General features: G+C 44.6%; 1 protein-coding gene across 1 annotated transcript in view; it reads right to left on the reverse strand.

Moving 5' to 3' along the window:
- Window positions 1-444: 444 nt before the first annotated feature.
- The window catches only part of fstl5 (follistatin-like 5), a 159,167-nt gene continuing 140,576 nt past the window's right edge, over window positions 445-19,035 (reverse strand). The window contains 7 exon segments of the mRNA XM_034543006.1: window positions 445-501; window positions 503-1,148; window positions 6,191-6,315; window positions 7,815-7,922; window positions 10,933-11,082; window positions 16,098-16,216; window positions 16,464-16,490. Of these exon segments, the coding sequence (XP_034398897.1) occupies window positions 445-501; window positions 503-1,148; window positions 6,191-6,315; window positions 7,815-7,922; window positions 10,933-11,082; window positions 16,098-16,216; window positions 16,464-16,490 (1,232 nt within the window).

The raw sequence follows: 19,035 nt of genomic DNA on the forward strand, positions 1-19,035 counted from the left end.
ACACTGAATACAACCAATTGTGAATAACAATGCAAAAGTTGCACATACAGCATTAACGGATTCATACCAATTTTCCTGAAAAAGATTACCAGCAAGCAACTTTTATTTTTTAATATAAACGTGAATAAACCCAGTGGAGAAAAAAAAAGATTTAAACTTGGCTCACTTGCGTATCGTATTTTTTATTATTTTTGTTTTTTGGTGGGAGGGGGGTGGGGGGGGGGGGTGACGGTCCCTCATCAATGGACTTAGAATTAGATTTTTTCTGTGGAATTCTCTTTATCGCGTTCCCACACAAAATTAAAAAAAACTTTGCAACAGAAATCAGTGCGACAGTACCGTTGAGAAAAGAAGCTCGCATGGGGGGGGGGGGGGGGGGGGGGGGGGGGGGGGAGGGGGGAGGGGGGGGGGGGGGGGGGGGGGGGGGTTCCTGATTTTAACAACCTAAGACTCCCCGACCCACACCACCACGTTGCCTTTGAGGACGTCGGTGATCTCGCAGGTTGAGCTTGTTGAGCCTTCCGTCCAGGATGAAGAGGGACTCTCTGGACGGGTCATGAGGGTACTGTCCGAACAGGCCGCTGCCCGCCATCACCCTGTTCCTACTGCTCCACGGCCACTCGAACGACTTGGTGGCCTCTTTCAAGCTCTTGATCATCTTCACTTTGCCCGAGCGCAGCTCCACAAACAGAGCGTCTGTTTGACGGCCGGAGCTGCCGAACACGTTGTACTGGTGGATCTCCGTGAAGGAGCGCTGGAACGCCAGATCGGACAGGTGCAGGTTGGTGTGGATGTCGAAGGGCTCCTGGATTTCCCCCCGCTCCGAAATCACCTGGATCCTCATCAGGCCGTCGCCGTCGTCGACGGTGACCAGGTAGCGGCCGTCCGGAGACACGTACGGAGTGCCGGTGACGTCGCGGTTTTGGCCGATCACGCTATCCGTCACGCCGTCCACGACGAGCTGCGGCTGCGTGGCGCCGGTGGAGTCGGGCCGGCAGTTGATAAAGTAGTAGCCGCCCAGGTGGGTGTAGGTCACGGACTTGGGAATGCAGTTGTACTCCCGCAGGCTGATGTTCTTCACGTACGACGTCGTCTCCAGGTCGATCTTGTGGAGGACAGGTTCATTTCGGTGAAAGATGAGGCCGAATCTAAAAAGGCAATAGAAAAAAAAAACAAAGCAAAACGCGGTTGATCAATAACACGTTTTTTTTTTTAATCTTCTCGTAAAAACCTCAAATTATGACGGATTTTTTTTTGACACGTCAGTGGCGTGGCTCTATAGATGGCAATGTCGGTTGGTTATTTGGTCTCTACGAAATATCTTATGAACTATTGGATGGATTGAGGTGAATTTGTGTGCAGACATTCATGGTTTTCAGAGCAGGACGCCTAGTGTTATAAGTCTTTAACTTTAATCTTTAACATGTTTACTCTGACTGATGCATATGGCTCGATAGACGCTGATGGTTCTATCGGCCGTGGTTTCGTTGAGTGAGGTTCATGTTTTTGATGACATGTCTGGAATGCGATTGTAACTTTGGGGCTCCCTTTAACTCATCTAGCGCACCTTTTGTTCACAGTTTTAACTTAAGCCCAATACTTAAGTTAATGACCAAATACCTGCAGTACCTCCATCCCATCGGCTTACAATGTATTCTGTTCAGTGCTCCTTCGGATGCTAAACATGCTGAATTAAGATGGTGTGAATGGTAAAACAGCTTAACGGCAGCATGCTAACAATTAGAAAAAACAGAACAGCTGATTGAGCCCCGACAAGCCAAAGTTGTCTGTCTTAAATACAAAATGCTGTGCAAAAGTAGTCTTTAAATGAATCATGCTTTGTGTCTGAAGAAAAAAAAAGAAGAAAAAATCAACATTTAATTATTTTAAGTCAGGAACGTGGTGATTATTTTTCTTGTTTTCCACGGCTCATTACTTCTAAAACAGCGAGCGGTAGCATCTTAAAAGTAAAGCGGCACAATTCACATATCAAGATGCATCGACATTGAAATGAGAAATGGAAATTGATTTGTACCGGGTAATTATGATAATAGTTGGACGGGCATCTCTTCTTTTTTTTTTGATGTTCAGGAGGGGGAAAAAAAAATAAAAAATAAATGATTGCCGAGAGATCCATTCAACCACTTCAACAGCCGAATGCTGGTTCCTGACGAGCTTCACATTGGCAGCCTAGCATCATCTCCACTTCCCCCTTAATAGAATTATTGCAGTTTTAGACGTGGGCATGGATCAGTTAAAAATACTACTCATTAGAAAAACCCAAAGAGTATGGTGATGGCACATTGCATTTTAACAGCTGAACAAGTAGAGAGAGGGGAGGGGGGGGGGGGGGATATGCAAGCAGCTGACAGGCCTCAATTAAATGTGAATGCCAGCTGATCGATGCTGACAGGCTATTGAATTCTGCCATTTATCGTCTCTCATGCCATTTTAACACCAAGCTTTCTGCTCCTCCGAACAAAAGATGTCTGTTTGAAAGCCACGGAAGACATTATCATTGCTGAGGGGAGGGAAGAGGGGGGGGGGGGGGGGGGGGGGGGGGGGGGGGGGGGGGGGGGGGGGGGGGGGGGGGGGGGGGGGGGGGGGGGGGGGGGCATTAATCCAGAAATCACTCTGACCGCTGGCTCCAGGCAAGAGGCTTTGTTTTGGTTTGTAGAGAGAATAGAATTGAATATAATGTTAAACGATCTATTTGTGTAAAGCCAGGTAGGCAGACATTTTCTTTTTTTCGAAGTGCTCCAGATTGGTTGCCGTTTTTTTTTTTTTTAGTAGCTGCTGGACAATCTGGTGGATTTTCTGACATGTAAGAAATTGTGGTTGAGTAGTTCAGTTTGATTAGTTCTGTGTATCCCTCGTGGCTGCTGTCAAAAAGAAGAAAAAAAACAGTTTGCTTTAACATTATTGGAGCGTTATTTCACATTTTATGGCTACCTGTAGGCTTGACTGTGTTGTAAAAGCTGAGCAGCTAGTTGTCTGCCTTCTAGTCTTATTTTTGACCGTCTTGACGTTGATTTAAAGATAGTTTGTGGGAAGTTATGCTGCCTTTCTATTTGCTGTTCTCTTAGTGTATTAAGAATGTATTGGAAGCATCAAGGCACAACATGGATCAGGGGTTGTACTCATTAAATTGAGGCGTTTCATTGAGAAAATTAGTGAAAAGTTGCACTGTTCATTTTCTCAATGAAACGCCTCGATGTCACTTAAATCTTGATAAAAATGTATCATAAAAATATAAATATATATATATATATTTTTTTTTTATCCCAACTGGATTTACCTCCGTTGGAAACTGAAATGTGAATTTACCTCAACCAAAGGTCAATTTATTATTTGAGTAAATACATCAATTATTATTTGTAGGAGTCTTAAAAAAACTCGAACGCCTAACTCAATGTGCAAATTCAAAGAAAGCACTCTAAGCTCTTGAGCCTCCTTTGTCCCAACTTTAAAAAAAAAAATATATATATATATATATATTGTAATTTGTGTATCCATTGGTATGCACGTGGACTGTGATATGTTGGTAACACCCTTGGATGCTGAAGGTCATTGGTGCATTTATATTAAATATTCTTTTCAACACCAGCAAAACTAGAAAAAAAAAAAAACAACCAAACATTGTTTGGCCTTGCTCTGATGTGAACACCGCTCCGTTGTGTTATTGGCAGACCCAGATTGCTCACAGCCAAACTGACAGCTGCCGTTTGCACCGATGATTAATGCATTAAAGATTTCTCCCCCGGTTCTGCACGACGGCGTCAACCGTTTAACGAAAGCTACTTCACATTTCATCCGCTTATCCTCGTGTCAATATTTGCAGTTTTAAGAAAATGACTGGGGTCCCAAAACGCGCTCTGCTCTGCACTTCGGTTTCGAACTCCTCGAGGGCAAAAAAATTAAAAAAATTCATGCACGGCGAAGAGAACAATGAGCGCTGCGCTGTGAAATATACATCCATAACGCAGCAAAAAAAAAAAAAAAAAAATCTTGTTCAGCCATCCTCCGGCGCAAAAAAAACAACAATCGAATCAACATCTCGCTCGACTCGTTATGCCAAAAAAAAGCAGTCTGTGCGAACGAATAGGTACGGGGGCCGCCTGAGCTGCAGGGCGCTGTAGACGTGGGTAAAGAAAATAAGAAATAACACGGCCTTTTTTGGTTGTTTGTTGTTGTTTTTTTTTGCTGACATGCAGAGAGCTGACTGCAAGTCGATAGTTTTAATGAATGACAGCCCCCCAAGAAGTTCCTGCTCGCTTCAGAGTAGCTGCTGAGGGAAATCCCCCGGTCATTAAACAATCCCTGGAAGCAACTGAATTAGACGTGGGCGGTTTTTGCACATGCTGCAAAAACCGCCCGATCAACGCTGCGTTCTAGCCGACAGACAAATGTCAGAAAAAAATGATAATACAAAATCAGAGCCACGAGGCAGCAGTTAATGTACACTTTCCTGCAATATAAACAGCTGTCCAAATACAAAAAACAACAACATCCATGTGCAGATGGACGTCAAGCTCTTCACTCCACCGTTAACGAGGCTGAATTATGAGAATTATGTTCGACGTCCATCTGCGTTCAGAGTAGTGAAGGTTATTCATGAATGAAGTGGACTGGACAAAATATTAGAAACACTTGTATAAATGTGATGCTATACAAATCACCGCCACGGTAACCTTTCAGTACATTTTCTATATTGTATAATAACCCCTGTAATATCTGTTTATTGTATTAATCAATTGTGGGCAATATTACAAATAAATTATTCAGGACTACTTTATTGGAATATTGTATTGGACACTTTTTTTTTTTGATTGAATGGGATGAAGTACCTTAACGAGATCATCGCATTATTTTAATATATATTAATGTACAGTGTATTAATATCACAACATAAAAGGATACGTTATGAAACAAGCAATTTATTAATCAATAATTTTCTGCTGCTTTTCTGATTGTAAAGTGACCATTCATGGGATTTTGTGAGTGATTTTATTTGCTGAATAAACACACTGTCAGACTAATTGATGTATGACGATTAGAGCTGCAACACTTAGTCAACGTTACTGAAGCAAAGATATGTTATGGTTCCAGCTTCTTCTAGTCTGAACGACGATGTGAGATTCATATGAAGAGGACGTGGCTACTTGTAAGAGCATCGGAAAAAATGATAAGCAGCTAGTTGGTAAAGACGGTAATTAAAGACGGTAATTAAAGACGGTCATTTTCAAACACTGGGAACACACTTTCCTGCAAGTCTCAGTGGATCTAATTACAGCTGTGCCAGCAAACACCCCACCCACGACACACACACACACTGGACTGCTCCACACAAGGGGGCCGTTAACATCCTGAAGTCCTCCAGACCTCCTGCCTGTCCCTGGCCTCTCCATCACATCGGCCCAGCGTTTTAAGAGCAGCTTCTCTGCGTCCACGTTCAGCCCGACTGTGACCACAGCGGCACGTCTGCACTTTGTTGTTGATCAACTCGAGTGTGAGGGAGGAGGAGGCGTGGCGCCCACTGGGCACACACACACCTTAATGCAGATTACTCATTTTATATTGAAAACACATTAGTTTTCAGTAAATAAGTCGTCTTGCACAAGGTGCTCTGATGACTTCTAATGAAAGGAGCGCACACAAACATGCGCAGCCTTTGAAAGGAGGTCGGGCTGAATTTACTTACCATTTTGGGTGCTTAGCAACATAATTACACTGCATACTCTTATTTTAGAAGACGGTGAAAGCGACGTGGTCACAAAACTGATCACATGTTGTGTTAGACTTGGTTTGTTTCTTTGTTGTCAAGCAATTTAACTCATTGTACGTATATTAAAATTGCTCAGTCGTTTTTAATTAGCTTTTTGGGTTTACAGATATAAGACATTAAAATCCACAGCTGATGTGACGGCGGTTTATTTTTAGACCAACTTCAGGTGATCAGCCACACTGTCTCCTCCGTGACCACTGGGCCTTTCTCCAAAAGGCTCCATTATCACATTCACACACACACACACACACACACACTCTCTCTCTCACACAAAAATGCCCCGTCCAAATCATTATTGCAGTATCGAGTCTGGGGGATGAAAAGTGAATGAAATGCCAATGGGGCAAATGTAATTTGCGAATCAATTTGCATTAGGAGGGGCTCGTTGGATCGCGCTGGACGCACCTGATGTGGTTAATGATGAGGCTGGAGGCCGGAATGAAGAAGTCGTCCACCCTGTCGAAGCGTCGGCCGATCGGCTGCGTGTGAACCGTGTGGTGGGAGACTCGCCCACTGGCCTGATTGATCACCTGGGGAGCACCAACGAAGAAAAGGGGGTTGGGTGGCGAACGTGAGCTCAGTGCTGTTGGTTTTCTGTAACTCGTACTTTATATGAAGCTTACGAACAAAAAAGGTCAAGTAAACAAATGGTTTTAATCCATAAAACCAGTGGAATAAACTCAAACAAATGTCTCAATGCGTTGCAAATGGCGGTTATCTTTGCTCAGGGGGCGTTGATTTGAGACAGAAGCCTTCAGCCTTCTTCTCTTCCTGCTGATACAATGAAGCATCGCAGTGGGAGGTGATGTGTGTTGTCAATACTTGTGCGTGCAGACATGTTGCTCGCGTGTAGTGCAGGCTTTGCTTTTGATTCTGCCACGGTGCACACAAAGGGAATTGCCACAGACCACAAAACCCGGCGTTATGAATCTTCTTTGCTGGAGCGATCATGAGCAAGATTTCCAAGAAGAACCACTCGACACTCGAGCTGAATCGAGACGGCTACTCTTAAAATGAATGACCATGGTCATTTATTCAAGTCCTTGTCACGGCGACACGCGTTGTTAGTGTTTGGACATTGACTTTTTTTAACTTACTCCAGCAATATGGATCGGACATAAAACTTTAGTGGTTTGATGTTTTTTTTTTACATACATAAAGTGAACATTTGAAGATTGAATCAATGAAAAAAAACCTGTTCACCGTACATGGATGTGACCTAGAGCCACATCGATACACGTGTCGTGTCGATGTTAGCTCATGGCATATTCCATTTGTTTGCTATTGCCTGATACATCAATCAGAACATGGCCATGACAAATCAGCACTTCATCCTCAAGAGTCTTTTGTGTTGTTTTCCAATCTGCTGGAGTTCTGAGCCAAAACAATTGAAAATATGTCAGTGTCCAAATACTTACACGCTGCACTGTAAGTGACTATTAATTACCCCTCGTCAAACACGACAAACAAATCAACAATTGAATATCCCAGAGAGGCTGCTGTGATTAATGCCACGTTCATGTCATATTGGAAAAACAGTCGTAAAGCCTGGCCATGATGGTGATTATGAGGTTGTTTACAATAAATGAAAATGTCCTTTGTTTGTTGTCGGTAGAACAAACACAGTCTATAAGTGTGAATTTGATTACTTTGCACTTGTGTTTGATGCCCTAAGTTCGATTATTTGAGCCTCTAATGAACTTTGCAAGCAAAAATGGAAAACATGTACAAGCTTCCTAAATGTGAGTATTTTTCAGCTTTTTCGACTGTTGGTTTGGACAAAATGAGCAATTTGAAGACTCGGCGAGGTTTGTGGAGGGTCCTTCCATCCATCGAGGAGTATATCACTTGATTGACATCCAGACGACACAAACACATATTCTGGACCGTCTGACAATGCTAAACGTCTGCGTCTCTGAGCTTGAAGGTCTCACCTGCTTTTTTTTCCGAACCACTTCACAAAAAGGATGAAACTCTGCAGAGGAACGAAGAACATTTTAGAGTGTTACGAACAACGTTGTGGACTCACCTGGAGCGTGGGGAGGTTCCTCTCCATGTCTCCCCAGCTGAGCAGCCACACCTGGTCGTGAGATTTGTCATAGTGAAGCTTCACAGGATAAGGGTCGGTGCTGACGGTCTGGGTGGGGGGGGGAGGAGAGAGAGACACACACACACACACACACACACATCAAAATCCAACCAAACGGAGCCTTTAAAGACAGCGGGGGCCACAGAATAACAATTCAAGGCAATCTAGACTTTGCTTTTGAAGAGATCCTTCCTTTGATGTGCGGTGGTAATGCTTTTGAAAAAAGTTTTCCTGCAGACTAATGCATCACGGGTTGACAGGAGCAAGTCTTCTTTTTAACAAGGCAGAGTGGAGGTGGGCTTTTTTTTTATTTTTATGTATAGGCTGTTTTTTTTTGTTTTTTGGGGCGTCGGGGCTGCATTTCCAAATCAAGGGGTGACAGACGCAATTGCTTTACCGCGTCGAAGTAATTGCTTTCGGTCTTTATCCGTTTCCTTGACGCACGGCAGGCAACAGTCAGAGTCAGAACAATAGATGAGTCGCATGTGACAGAAAAAGTGCTCCTTGTGCATTATGTCCACCTGGGTGCCGATAGACAGCCGGCTCAAAGGGAATAGGGAAGGCACAGGGGAGCTGGGCGCATGCAGCCTCAACAAAAACAGCAAGAAAAAGCAATCGTATTCCCACAATCCCCTTTGACTGCAGCTTACTTTCTATATTATTTGTTTTGCTATGCGGCCCTAATAGTATTGTTTACCTAGACACAACTATATATAAATTGTATCAATGAGAGCAAACAGAGCTCCAGAGAGGGGTTATTGCACATCAATTGAGAATATCTGTTGAATGGCTGAGCGTGTAGTCATCGGAGAAAACAGGTGTTCGCGTTGTTCTTTTTTTTCTCGGGACCAGGCACTTCTTTCCGGCTGAGGAAGATTATCAAGCCTCAGTCAATACGTTTGAAAAGTCTTCGCTAAGCATTTAATTAGTGACACATTTCTAAACGCATTTTGCTCGTTATTATAACTCTGCTATTAATAATTCAATGGGGAATGTGGAGAAAGCGGAAAAAAAACAACCCAGAATGTGTGTCTCTCATACTGTTCCAAGGCGGGATATGTGGGTTCAGGTGGTAAATTACAAACTGCTAATATAATGCAGCGAATCTTAAATCTCCAAGCGACTGAATAACGAGCTGGTGACACTCCGTGGGACAGCAGCAGGTCCCTGAGAGGCGTGCGAGCCGTAAACAGCCACGCCGACGGCTTACAAAAACATCTGCCGGCGATTCTCAGCGGACGCGCATTAGCCCGGCACGCCTCAGAAAAAGCCACCGGCAACGATGCCAGAAAAGGTGCTGAATGTTGAACTGTGCTACTTTCATGTTGCCTGCCTCGGCAACATGAATCCCCCCCCCCCCCCCCCCCCCGAGGAAAATAAATGGTCCTGCAAGAGTGCACTGCAAAGTGTTTGGGGAATTGTGTCTTATAGCATCAGTGAGGAACACTGCGGTTGCCATGTAACAGTATCTATAAAGGGGGTTGCCAGGTTACAGTTTCCGTGGATAGGTGGGTCTCTGGGCTACTTGGGTCCCCGCATCAATGTGGAAGTTAAGTGTGGGTCTTGACTGCGGCAGCTTGTCGGGGTCAGGGGGGGTTTTAGCAGGTTGAACCAAAAGGGGAAGACAATGATCAGAAAGCTGGAACAGCAAGAGGTGCAGAACAGCTGATGTTTGGCTCAGAAAGCAGAAACAGCTTTGAGTGGCAGCCTGTTTAATATTCACCACCTATAGCTACGACCGGAAAATGAGATGAGCAACAGATGCGATATGGTAATTTAATGTACCTGACGTGTAAGGAGAGCAGCTGGACGCCTATCCCGAGCTACACGATCAAAACACTGGAGGTCTGGATTTAGAACTAGCAGCGCTGACTCTTTTGCCCTTTGCTGAGATTACTTCGAATTCGACAACCAAGAAACCAGATTCAAAATGGAGCCGGCAATCGGATCCCACGGTATGAAGTGTGACGAATAGGGCTAAACCGGCAATGGAGGGGGAGGGGGGGGGGGGGGGGGGGTCGGTGCCTCTACAGAGACCTGGTTCCATCGCGGCATCCGGGATCAAGCTGCATTTGACAGGCGGGGCCCAGGACTCAGGTGGGGGCAACATGAGGCTCTATTTACGTCAATCATGCTAAAACATAGTTGAATTTCATGGACAGAGTTTCCCTGTCAAATATTTAACGTTAAGATGCTGACCATGTTCACTGCCCACGTGAATTTGTTGCCTCAGTTTACAGTCCTCCTGGTTTTCTGAGCAGCCCCCTCCTTAGTTATAGTATACACTGTTGTGAAAATGTGAGTATAAGAGTTGAGAGACGGCCAACTCTGTCCAAGTCCGTGCTTAGGCCAGCTGTGATTGGTGCATTAAGGAAAAGAGGCGGTGCTTAGGATTGGCCAATTATTGGGTTGAGTATCTGATGATGAGTTGACATCGTTGTGTACATCATTATGTTAGAAGTGTCCTTCAGAATCAACCACCTGTCAAACATGTCTTGCCGAGCGTCTGAAGCTCACCAGGGTCCAATACCAGCACACCACAGCAACACTCTTGTGTATCAGTATCCTACTAAATTATTGCTCAAGTAGAATATTTTAAGTGCATGCATATCTGATGCGCAAGCTGTCCCCCCCCCCCCCCCCCTAAAAAAAGGGATAAAGTTCCCTCGTGTACTTTGGGTGAAAGTTGGGAGGAAGTGATTTAGTTCCTGGATGAAAGATGATGTATTGTAGCGAACTGAATGCCAAGTGGAAAGGGACGAATTTCATGAAAAAAAAAACACGTCATCTATTCAACAAAATCAATCACAGAAAATAGCCAAACAGTAAAGATTTATCGGAGGTTCTTGCACAATATGTTGTGTTCAATCAATGTGGGAACGTTCGGAGAAAACACACTCGCCTCCTGCGACCTTGAGGTTGTTGTCGGTCGCAGAACCAACGTTCGCTTTTTTCCCCGCGTACGATCGTTAACTCCTCCCACGCCACACGTTGTCGTAAATGCCGCTGACAAACAAACGGACATGAACCCGGTATTCCAATTCATCCTGAAAACTACCTGCACGGCCTTCTGAGACTGGATGTCGACGATGAGCACTCGATCCAAGGTCGGCTGCGTCGCATAAATGAACTTGTCCTTGATGTTGACCGCCGATGACCACACACACCTCTGAACCTCTTCTCCCGGTGAGGTGGGGCACACCTCCTCCTGGAAGAAAAAAGCACACACACACACACACACGGCCAGTCAACTAATGTTTTTTTTTCCCACATCACTGGGGGAAACGCGGTTCGCATTAAACAACAATTATCTCCATCCAGTCGTTATTCTGCGTTGTTTACTACTTGCAGTCTTATCTCCTGCGCGTTATCTCGGCAGCGTAGATAAATGAGCTTCGCGAGGTCCTGAAAAAAAATCTCTGTAATCGCTCCCATTTGTCCAAACGTAATCCACAGCACAAAGCCTCGCAGACGATCCGCGGCTGTTCAGCTTTTCAGTCCTGGCAGCTCTCGTCTTCCTGGCCAACGGGGAACCTTTCGGCCGGCCTTCTGTCACTGGAGCTCGCCTCGCTCCCCCCCCCCCCCCCCCCCCCCCCCCAAAGCCTCCAGGCTCTGCCCAGTCGTCTGTTCGTCTGTTCCCGACAATTTAGAGAGCCGTCGGCCAGAAAAGGGATGAATGGAGGGGCTCCGACATGGAGGGATGAACTCTTTCTTTCCATATTTACAACCGCAGAGGGCAGTCCGTGACAGGCGCCGTCCCAGAGGCCAACCTCTCTGAGTTAGAAGGGCATTAGGTATGAACTTCATCAGGGAAGATGAAGGAGAGCAGCGGCATCACTGACACAAATTTAACTCATCTCTGACTCGTCCCGTCCTCTGTATTTCACCTGTCGATAAGCCGGTTAATTTGGGAGGACACGAACCAAGCGCGTAAGCAGAGAGGTTCTTTCATGCGGGATGCTAACACAATGGCAGCGCTTTGGCTCCATAACAAGGTTTTCAATTTCAATTCTTTTGCTGCTCTAACGTCTTTTCAGTGTCCAGTTGTAACACCGTCTGCCAGTGTTTTTGATCTCAAACTGGGTGGGAAATTCAGTTTTGTTGCACTCTTTGAAGCAATGATTAAGTCATTGGTATTGAACTCTGTGTAACCCTCTTTGCAGGCCCGCACCGTGGTCACCCGCGTGCCTCTTGGCTGTAAACATCGTACTCATTGCACCTCCAAGAGGTGAGAAATCGAAACATCTGATGCACAGCAGAGGGTGTGATCGGAGGCGGCTGTAATCCTCACTGTGTATGCGTATTGCATATGTCTGTATGTGTGTGCGTGGGTGCAAAAGCATGTATGTGATTTATGGAGTCACTGACAGCTTCTGAAGACTGCAGATATGTTTTCTCCTTCATTATGTAAATGCTTTCGCTACACAAACATCACAGTGTATACGTTGCATATATTCACTCAAATGCTTTCATGACATTATTCAGTAGTGGAACCAACATCGGGAAACAACACAATATCATGCTGTACTGTATCCTTTGAACAACAACTTTCTGAAAAGGACACTCTTGAAAAGTGATGAGGAATACGATGGTTCTGATATTCCCCAAGTATTGATTTGTAGAGTTAATATATTTGTGACACAACATCATCTGTGGGGAGGGAAACATCCAAAGTAAGAGGAACTTTACGGGAGCAACACACGATTAATAATTCCGAAATGGCATAGTAGATAACTCAATTGTAATTAAAGGTTTTACATGTAATAACGTCCCATTTTGATCACATTTACACAAGGCTCATTGTTTAAATTGTTTTTAGATTTTGCACCCTGATTTCTTTTCTCTTTTTCTTTTTACCAAAAAAGATGCAGATTTTCCACCAAATGAGTTTCCCCTCTGCTGCTTACAGTGAACAGGAAGTACACAGAGCGCCTACGAGCACAGGGTGAGCTGATGATGTTGACATTTCTAATTATTTAAAGTTGTAATCAAGTCTCACCGGTGTTTTTATTGCTCATAACGAACACCCAACTCATTGTGTGTCTTTTTTTTCACTCATCAAACTCGCCATTTGTTTGAAGGCACAACAATTGGATTTTCCAATCATCACTTCTGACCCACTAGAAGTGTGTGGCGGTGTCTGAATCTGCGTAGACCATAGTGCAATACGCGCTCTGCCAGTATTTATTTTAATTTTTGATGTGTTCGGGATATTTCTGGGCGTCGACCCCAATAACACAACCAGGCGCCAGGTCTTAAGCCCGCATCCAAGAGGAACCCAAAACAAATGGCGGACATAGTGCTGTAAAAAAACAACACACACACACACACACACAGAAATATAGCAAGGAGAAACGCCAAGCGGAGAAAAGCTTGTTCCAAAACTAGAACAATCTGGCGTTGGCTTCGTGGCGAGAACCCTTGTTGAGCCGGGAAGGAGAGACCCGACTTTGAATGTCGGGTCCCTCCTTCGCAACCCGCCAAATCGTTCCCCGTTGTGACAGAAACCATTAACACAACAGGGTTTCGACACAACGATTTGGCGGCGAGCAAAACGAGGAACGCGTCTTCCCCCGGCTGCAGACGATAAAGGAACACGAAGGTACTTCCAGGAACCGCCTTCGGTACAATTGGACATAACAATGTTTTTTTTTTTCCCCTTCTACCGTGCGTATCACGGTAAAACCCTCTACACGGTGGTTAAGGAGAATGAATTGGCTGCACGAAATACGATAAACAAATCAATCAACGCGCCTTTGTGATGGAGGAAAAAAAACACGTGAGTTCCGATGCATCGTGCGTTCACACGGCGTTCCCCCCCCCCCCCATGACGGCATCGCGGCGCTCCCAGTGATGGATATCCTAATACAAACACACCTCTCAGAGGACCGCTTGGCTGATTGTGGCTCATTCATGGCACCCGCCGCTTTATGTATAACAGCCGTCCAACGAGCATTGGGGGGAAGGGGGGGGGGGTGGAGGCCTCCGGAATGAAAAGCAGCTCGAAAAGGAAAGCGTCCATCGTGAGGACACGTGTAAATCTAACAGCTTTTCTGTCAGCGGCACGGTTTGAATATCGTTGACGCTCGAAGGCTTCAATGATAAATGGTGTTTTTCGGCAGGGGGGGGGGGGGAGGCCGGGTGTGAAGAGTCCTCCGGGAGGTGAAGCCCCTCCGCCTGTGACTGTAAATTAACAGGTGCACCACCGTCGTTTTGTGTAGCTAGCAGTAACAGTAACTATCAGTAAGCACCTCGGAGGTGTACTAATCGATAGTTTTAGAATAACAGTAGACATATTTTCTACGTGTAATAGGAAACGGCTCGCTTGTAATAACGATATCCTCCCGACTCTGCAGTTCCCATCAAAGCAGCTTCTTTCTGGTCATTATTTTGGTTCCACGTCTTTACTGGTTTGGTTCAGTCGGAACGCTGATCAGCCGGATTTCTCCCTCAGGAGCAAGAGAGGACCAAACGACGAAAAGCGTTGAAAGGAGAGTGAACGTTCGAATCATAAAGCGGACGTAAACAAGACTCGACATGAATGCTAATGCTGGATGTGTAAATAGGTAACGCCGTAATCGCCTATACACAATAACAACCTCACAGCGTGATATGTCAATATCGTGCACCTGGCTTCCTGCAGTGGATTAGGGCTGCGCCTCACGTAAAGCTGACATTTTAAATGTTTTATATTTGCCTTTGGCGATGGCTCGTTACTAAAATTGATTTTTTTTTCTCCCTCTGCGTTCTACATATTCTTCGTCACTGTTCAATAATAAAAAAAATATGAACAGTCATTTGTTTTTGTTCAAAAGTGAACAAATGTTTAGTGTTATTCGACGTGATGAATGTTGCCTATTTAGAATCTTACTCACCCTAATGAGCTATTCTTGTCTAAACTTCCTACACTCAACATAATTATGACGAAACATTAGCAACTTCTCTGCATCGCTAGTCATTTACAATTCTGTGTCTGTTCATTTGACAACAAACTAGACAAATAAATGTAATCATCTAACGCGGCGTGGCGGTCGGGTGGTGGTGGTCCCCTAAAATTCACAAGAGCAACACAGCGAAGCCGTTTTCTGGGTTATGACACCGAATTGAGGTTCAATCCCCATAGAAACGATTGACTGCTTATGATTGATTTCAGTTGCTGTTGCTAGTAGGAGAGGAAACGCTCGTCAAGGCCGGCGAATAAATAAATCACGGGAGTTCACACATTATCCCGTTTTGCCTTTCAAAAGAAAATAAACACTCAGCTGTTTCCATTTTATGTCATAAATGTTTCAGTTGTTATTGCTTCTGGGTTGAGGTGATTGACGCCTGCTCCTCGTTTCCTGCTTCTTTTCTTGTTGTATTACATTGCCTGTTTACTTCACAAGGTTTTTCTAATGTAATAAAAAAAGAGATTTTAAAGTGAGGGTTGAATTCTCGAGTCCTTGGCAGGGACACATCGTTACAGTTCTCTGGACGGACCTGGACCGGAAAGATGCGGCTGTGTTCACACAGATTCTTTAGGAAAGGTAAGAAGGAATTTGCAAAGATAGTCAGAGGTAAGGAATCGTTTTAGGCGTTCGGGGAAGTACAAATAATCAGTGGCGACTGGCCAATAGAGGGCCGCGGGGTCCAGCCACAAAAAACTAATTCCACCAGCCGCCACTGCAAATAATGTTTGCTTTCACTATGAATACTGTTGAAGTTCTGAGACTTGAACAGGCATAACACTTTTCATGCTTACAATATCTGAACTCACAATTGACATTATCACCTCACAACTGTTAGCAAACCGTTGCTTAGCGACAAATCCAGCCGACACGGCGCAAAATTGGCATTAATCTGAAGCGGGTTTTTTCTGGTAAACCGGCAAATGTAAGACCAATATTCGTTGTTTCTCTTAGTTCAGATTTGTTCTCCACTAACACGTTTCAGGTCGCACACATTGGGCTTATCCAAGTGTTTTCACTTCAGTTTGAATGAGTTTACTTGAATATTTCAGCTAATTCTGGTGTACAGGAGTACTAATCCTGACTTTTCAATCAATGACAAACAACATAAACCCAAACTCTTTTAAAATGATCCGGGAGACTGCTGTGCGGGGTAAAATTGATCTGACAGTCCTCACAGTCTGAACTCGGATGACTTGGATAGTTGAGTTCAGCTCAGAATGAATCATGTAAATTGAGTCGCAAGCCCGATTGCGTCTTTTGCACCACGACTCACCTGCAGAGCCAGCAGCTTCTCACTGGGCTTAATGTGCCTCTGTATCTCGCACGCCACGGGCTGAATGACTTTAATACCGTCTTCATAAAACACATAGAACATGTTGCCGATGCCGAGACCTGGAAAAAGGGAGAGAGGACAAACGGGCACCGTTAACACAAAGTGCACAATATATAAAATAGATTATGAGACTGCACGGTGTGAACATTTGCAAACGGAAATTGGCCTCCGACATTGTTATCTACTTTTCAAAGCATCAAATCATTTAATCCCTCTCATCACAATTCAGTAACCCCATTACAAAAAAATTCAATTAACTCGGTTTAATGAACACTTGGGAGTGAATCAGAAGCAGTCTAGACGTACCTTCTTCTCGCCACAAAATGTTCGCCACTGTGAAGGGAGAAAAAGAGGAAAAGTGCGGTTAAAAATCAATGCGAGGATCAATGGGGTCCTTTTGTGAGCGCTAACACCCAAACACTAACCTCCTATTGAGGCAAAGACCAGAGCAGGGCTGCATGAAAGTTTTATGGAAACTGTGTCTCTGACACCATCGTGCAGCAAACGATCAATAGAGCCTTCTGCTAGGAAATAATATGATACCAAAACCCTGGAAAATAGAGTACTGTAAAACTGTTTAGAATTTTTGGATGCTGAGATACTGTACGTAAAAATGAGTGTGAAAAAATGAAAATCCGAGACCTCAGATTGTCATCCATCAATATGAGCTCCATGGATGACACCCAATGAGTGGGCCACAGGTTTGAAACTTATGATTATCATACGTCATTAGGCGGGATTAGTGTACACCTTCTTCACTGGCTCCTGTAACAGGTGATTTCACATTAAATTCACTTAGAGGTTAATAATGATGTGAGATGTCGAATAAAAGCCACTTAACGCCCAAAGTGCTTTAATGGTGGGCCTAAAACGCGAACCAGCTGGTGGCGTTCGAAGTAGCCAATGGGCAATTACTTCAAAACTACATGACTAAAGAGTGATGTGTAAGGAGAAAGTGTAGCGCCATTATAAAGTGATTCTCCATGCAAATTCCGCTACTCAATCATTCTTATCCTGCGCCACACCGGCAGCACTTTCCCAACTCACGCTGGCTTCTTAACCGTGACCTTCTCTCTCATTGTTCATCTGTCCCCCGGTCGTCCCTCTGCTTCCACCCCGTCTTCTACTTTCAGGCATTTTCAGGCTACAAACCAATCTGCAGCCCAATTCACATCCGATTCTAATCTCGCCTCTATTGCGATGCTCATTCCCGCAGCCTCTTGCTCGGGTGGAAAGATGCGAGTGGGAAAGAAAAGGGGGTAGACACAAAGCCAACGAGACACCGCCGTGCCCGTTAGTCAGCCTTAATCTTTTAAAAAGTGCATTGTCGAGGGTTTTCCTGTGCACCCTTGCATACCTTTTTAGCTCATTAAAAGCTACACAAAAGGAGTGGGTGTCTATAGATAGACGGACAAAGAAAGAGAGGGCGAAATATGAAGCGAAACAATACAATTTATTTGAGATGTGCCAAAAAAAAAAAAACACCCGGAGAAAATGGAAAAGAGGGAGTTCGAGATGAGATCTCGTGTGCCTCGGTCTTTTTCAATAGTCCGCGGTATTGATGCTATTCATCATTTGGCAGAAAGACTGGCTGTTCTGCGCATGGAAGGGACCCATACATCAACTTCATCATCCATATAACAAAACAAGCTGGCTGCCACTGTAGGCGGTGAGTTCGCTCTCTCTCTCTCTCTCCGTGTGCCGTAATAACTGTGTTTCCACCCGGCCTCCGAAACATCGGGAACGCCGCCACGCCCGCCGGGCCTCGCTGGGCCGGCCGGGACTCCGCATCTCCTGCCCGTCAGCAACGTTACAATAAATTCAATTTCCTTTTGTTTAGGAGAGCTGCGACAGTGGGGCGAAAACAGCCCGTGGTGTTCGACCGTCGTGGCGTGGCGGTAGACGGCGGATGCATGAGTAGAGTAATTGAGTCAGAGTAGATGCAAATTTCCCAAAAAAATTGAACTCGGGACGACTGCTTCGCTGCCATTTATCCATATATATATATTTCATCTTCATTGATACAGATGTCCTTTCAGTGCTGAGAATGATAACATGCACAGCAGGTATACACCTTTACTAAAGCTATGCCAAAGAGTCTTCAGATGCACCTGCCAACTCTCCCTTGCATCCAGGCCTGGATTAAGATGCCTCAGGACCCCCTGCGATGGGTCTTAGCCAGAGCCTGTAAACCTTAAGATCAGCAGAAATGTGCGTTTATCAATGGCGTCTCTAAGACTATCGTCTATTCTGCGCTCTCGAATGTTCACTCTTCAATCGGTTTCACCCTTTCTCTCCAAATCTACTGCCTCAAAGGTCCTCTTTTTTTAATTGATTCTTGAGTCTTTAACTTTGTCCAACTTTTGTTATTTTCTAATTAGAATCAGGGGTTCCTGGACTGACTTTCTTAAAGGACATGAAATGTTCTAGGGACTTAAACTACCATTTCTTTTGAGCAAAAGTCAGATGAGTTCCAGTCCAGGTGAGTTTTTGAGTGTTAAACTCTATAGATGATACCCGAGGCTGTTTTTTTTTCACAAACATTACTTTGATTTTAGTTGAGTCATGCATATTTAATGTTCTTGAGAAATGCTTTGATATATACTTTGATATGAAACCAAGTTTGCAGAGGTTTTAAAGGATAAAGCGGGTCATACCATATATTTCTAAGAGACTAGTCCCACTTCCCCCTCCCTGTCTGTGGATCTCAGCTCTAAGCCCATTGGTCCCCGAGTGAAGACATACATCTCTAAAATAGTCACAAATGTTGTTTAATTTTGTACTAAAAGGCTCCGTTATTGCCTGAAACACGCTGTCATTTTTTATTAAACAGTCGAACTGGAGTACATTTTACATTTGTCGGGGACTTTTGAAAGGA

Source organism: Cyclopterus lumpus, chromosome 10 (genome assembly GCF_009769545.1).
Source record: "Cyclopterus lumpus isolate fCycLum1 chromosome 10, fCycLum1.pri, whole genome shotgun sequence".
In the NCBI taxonomy this organism is placed as follows: domain Eukaryota; kingdom Metazoa; phylum Chordata; class Actinopteri; order Perciformes; family Cyclopteridae; genus Cyclopterus; species Cyclopterus lumpus.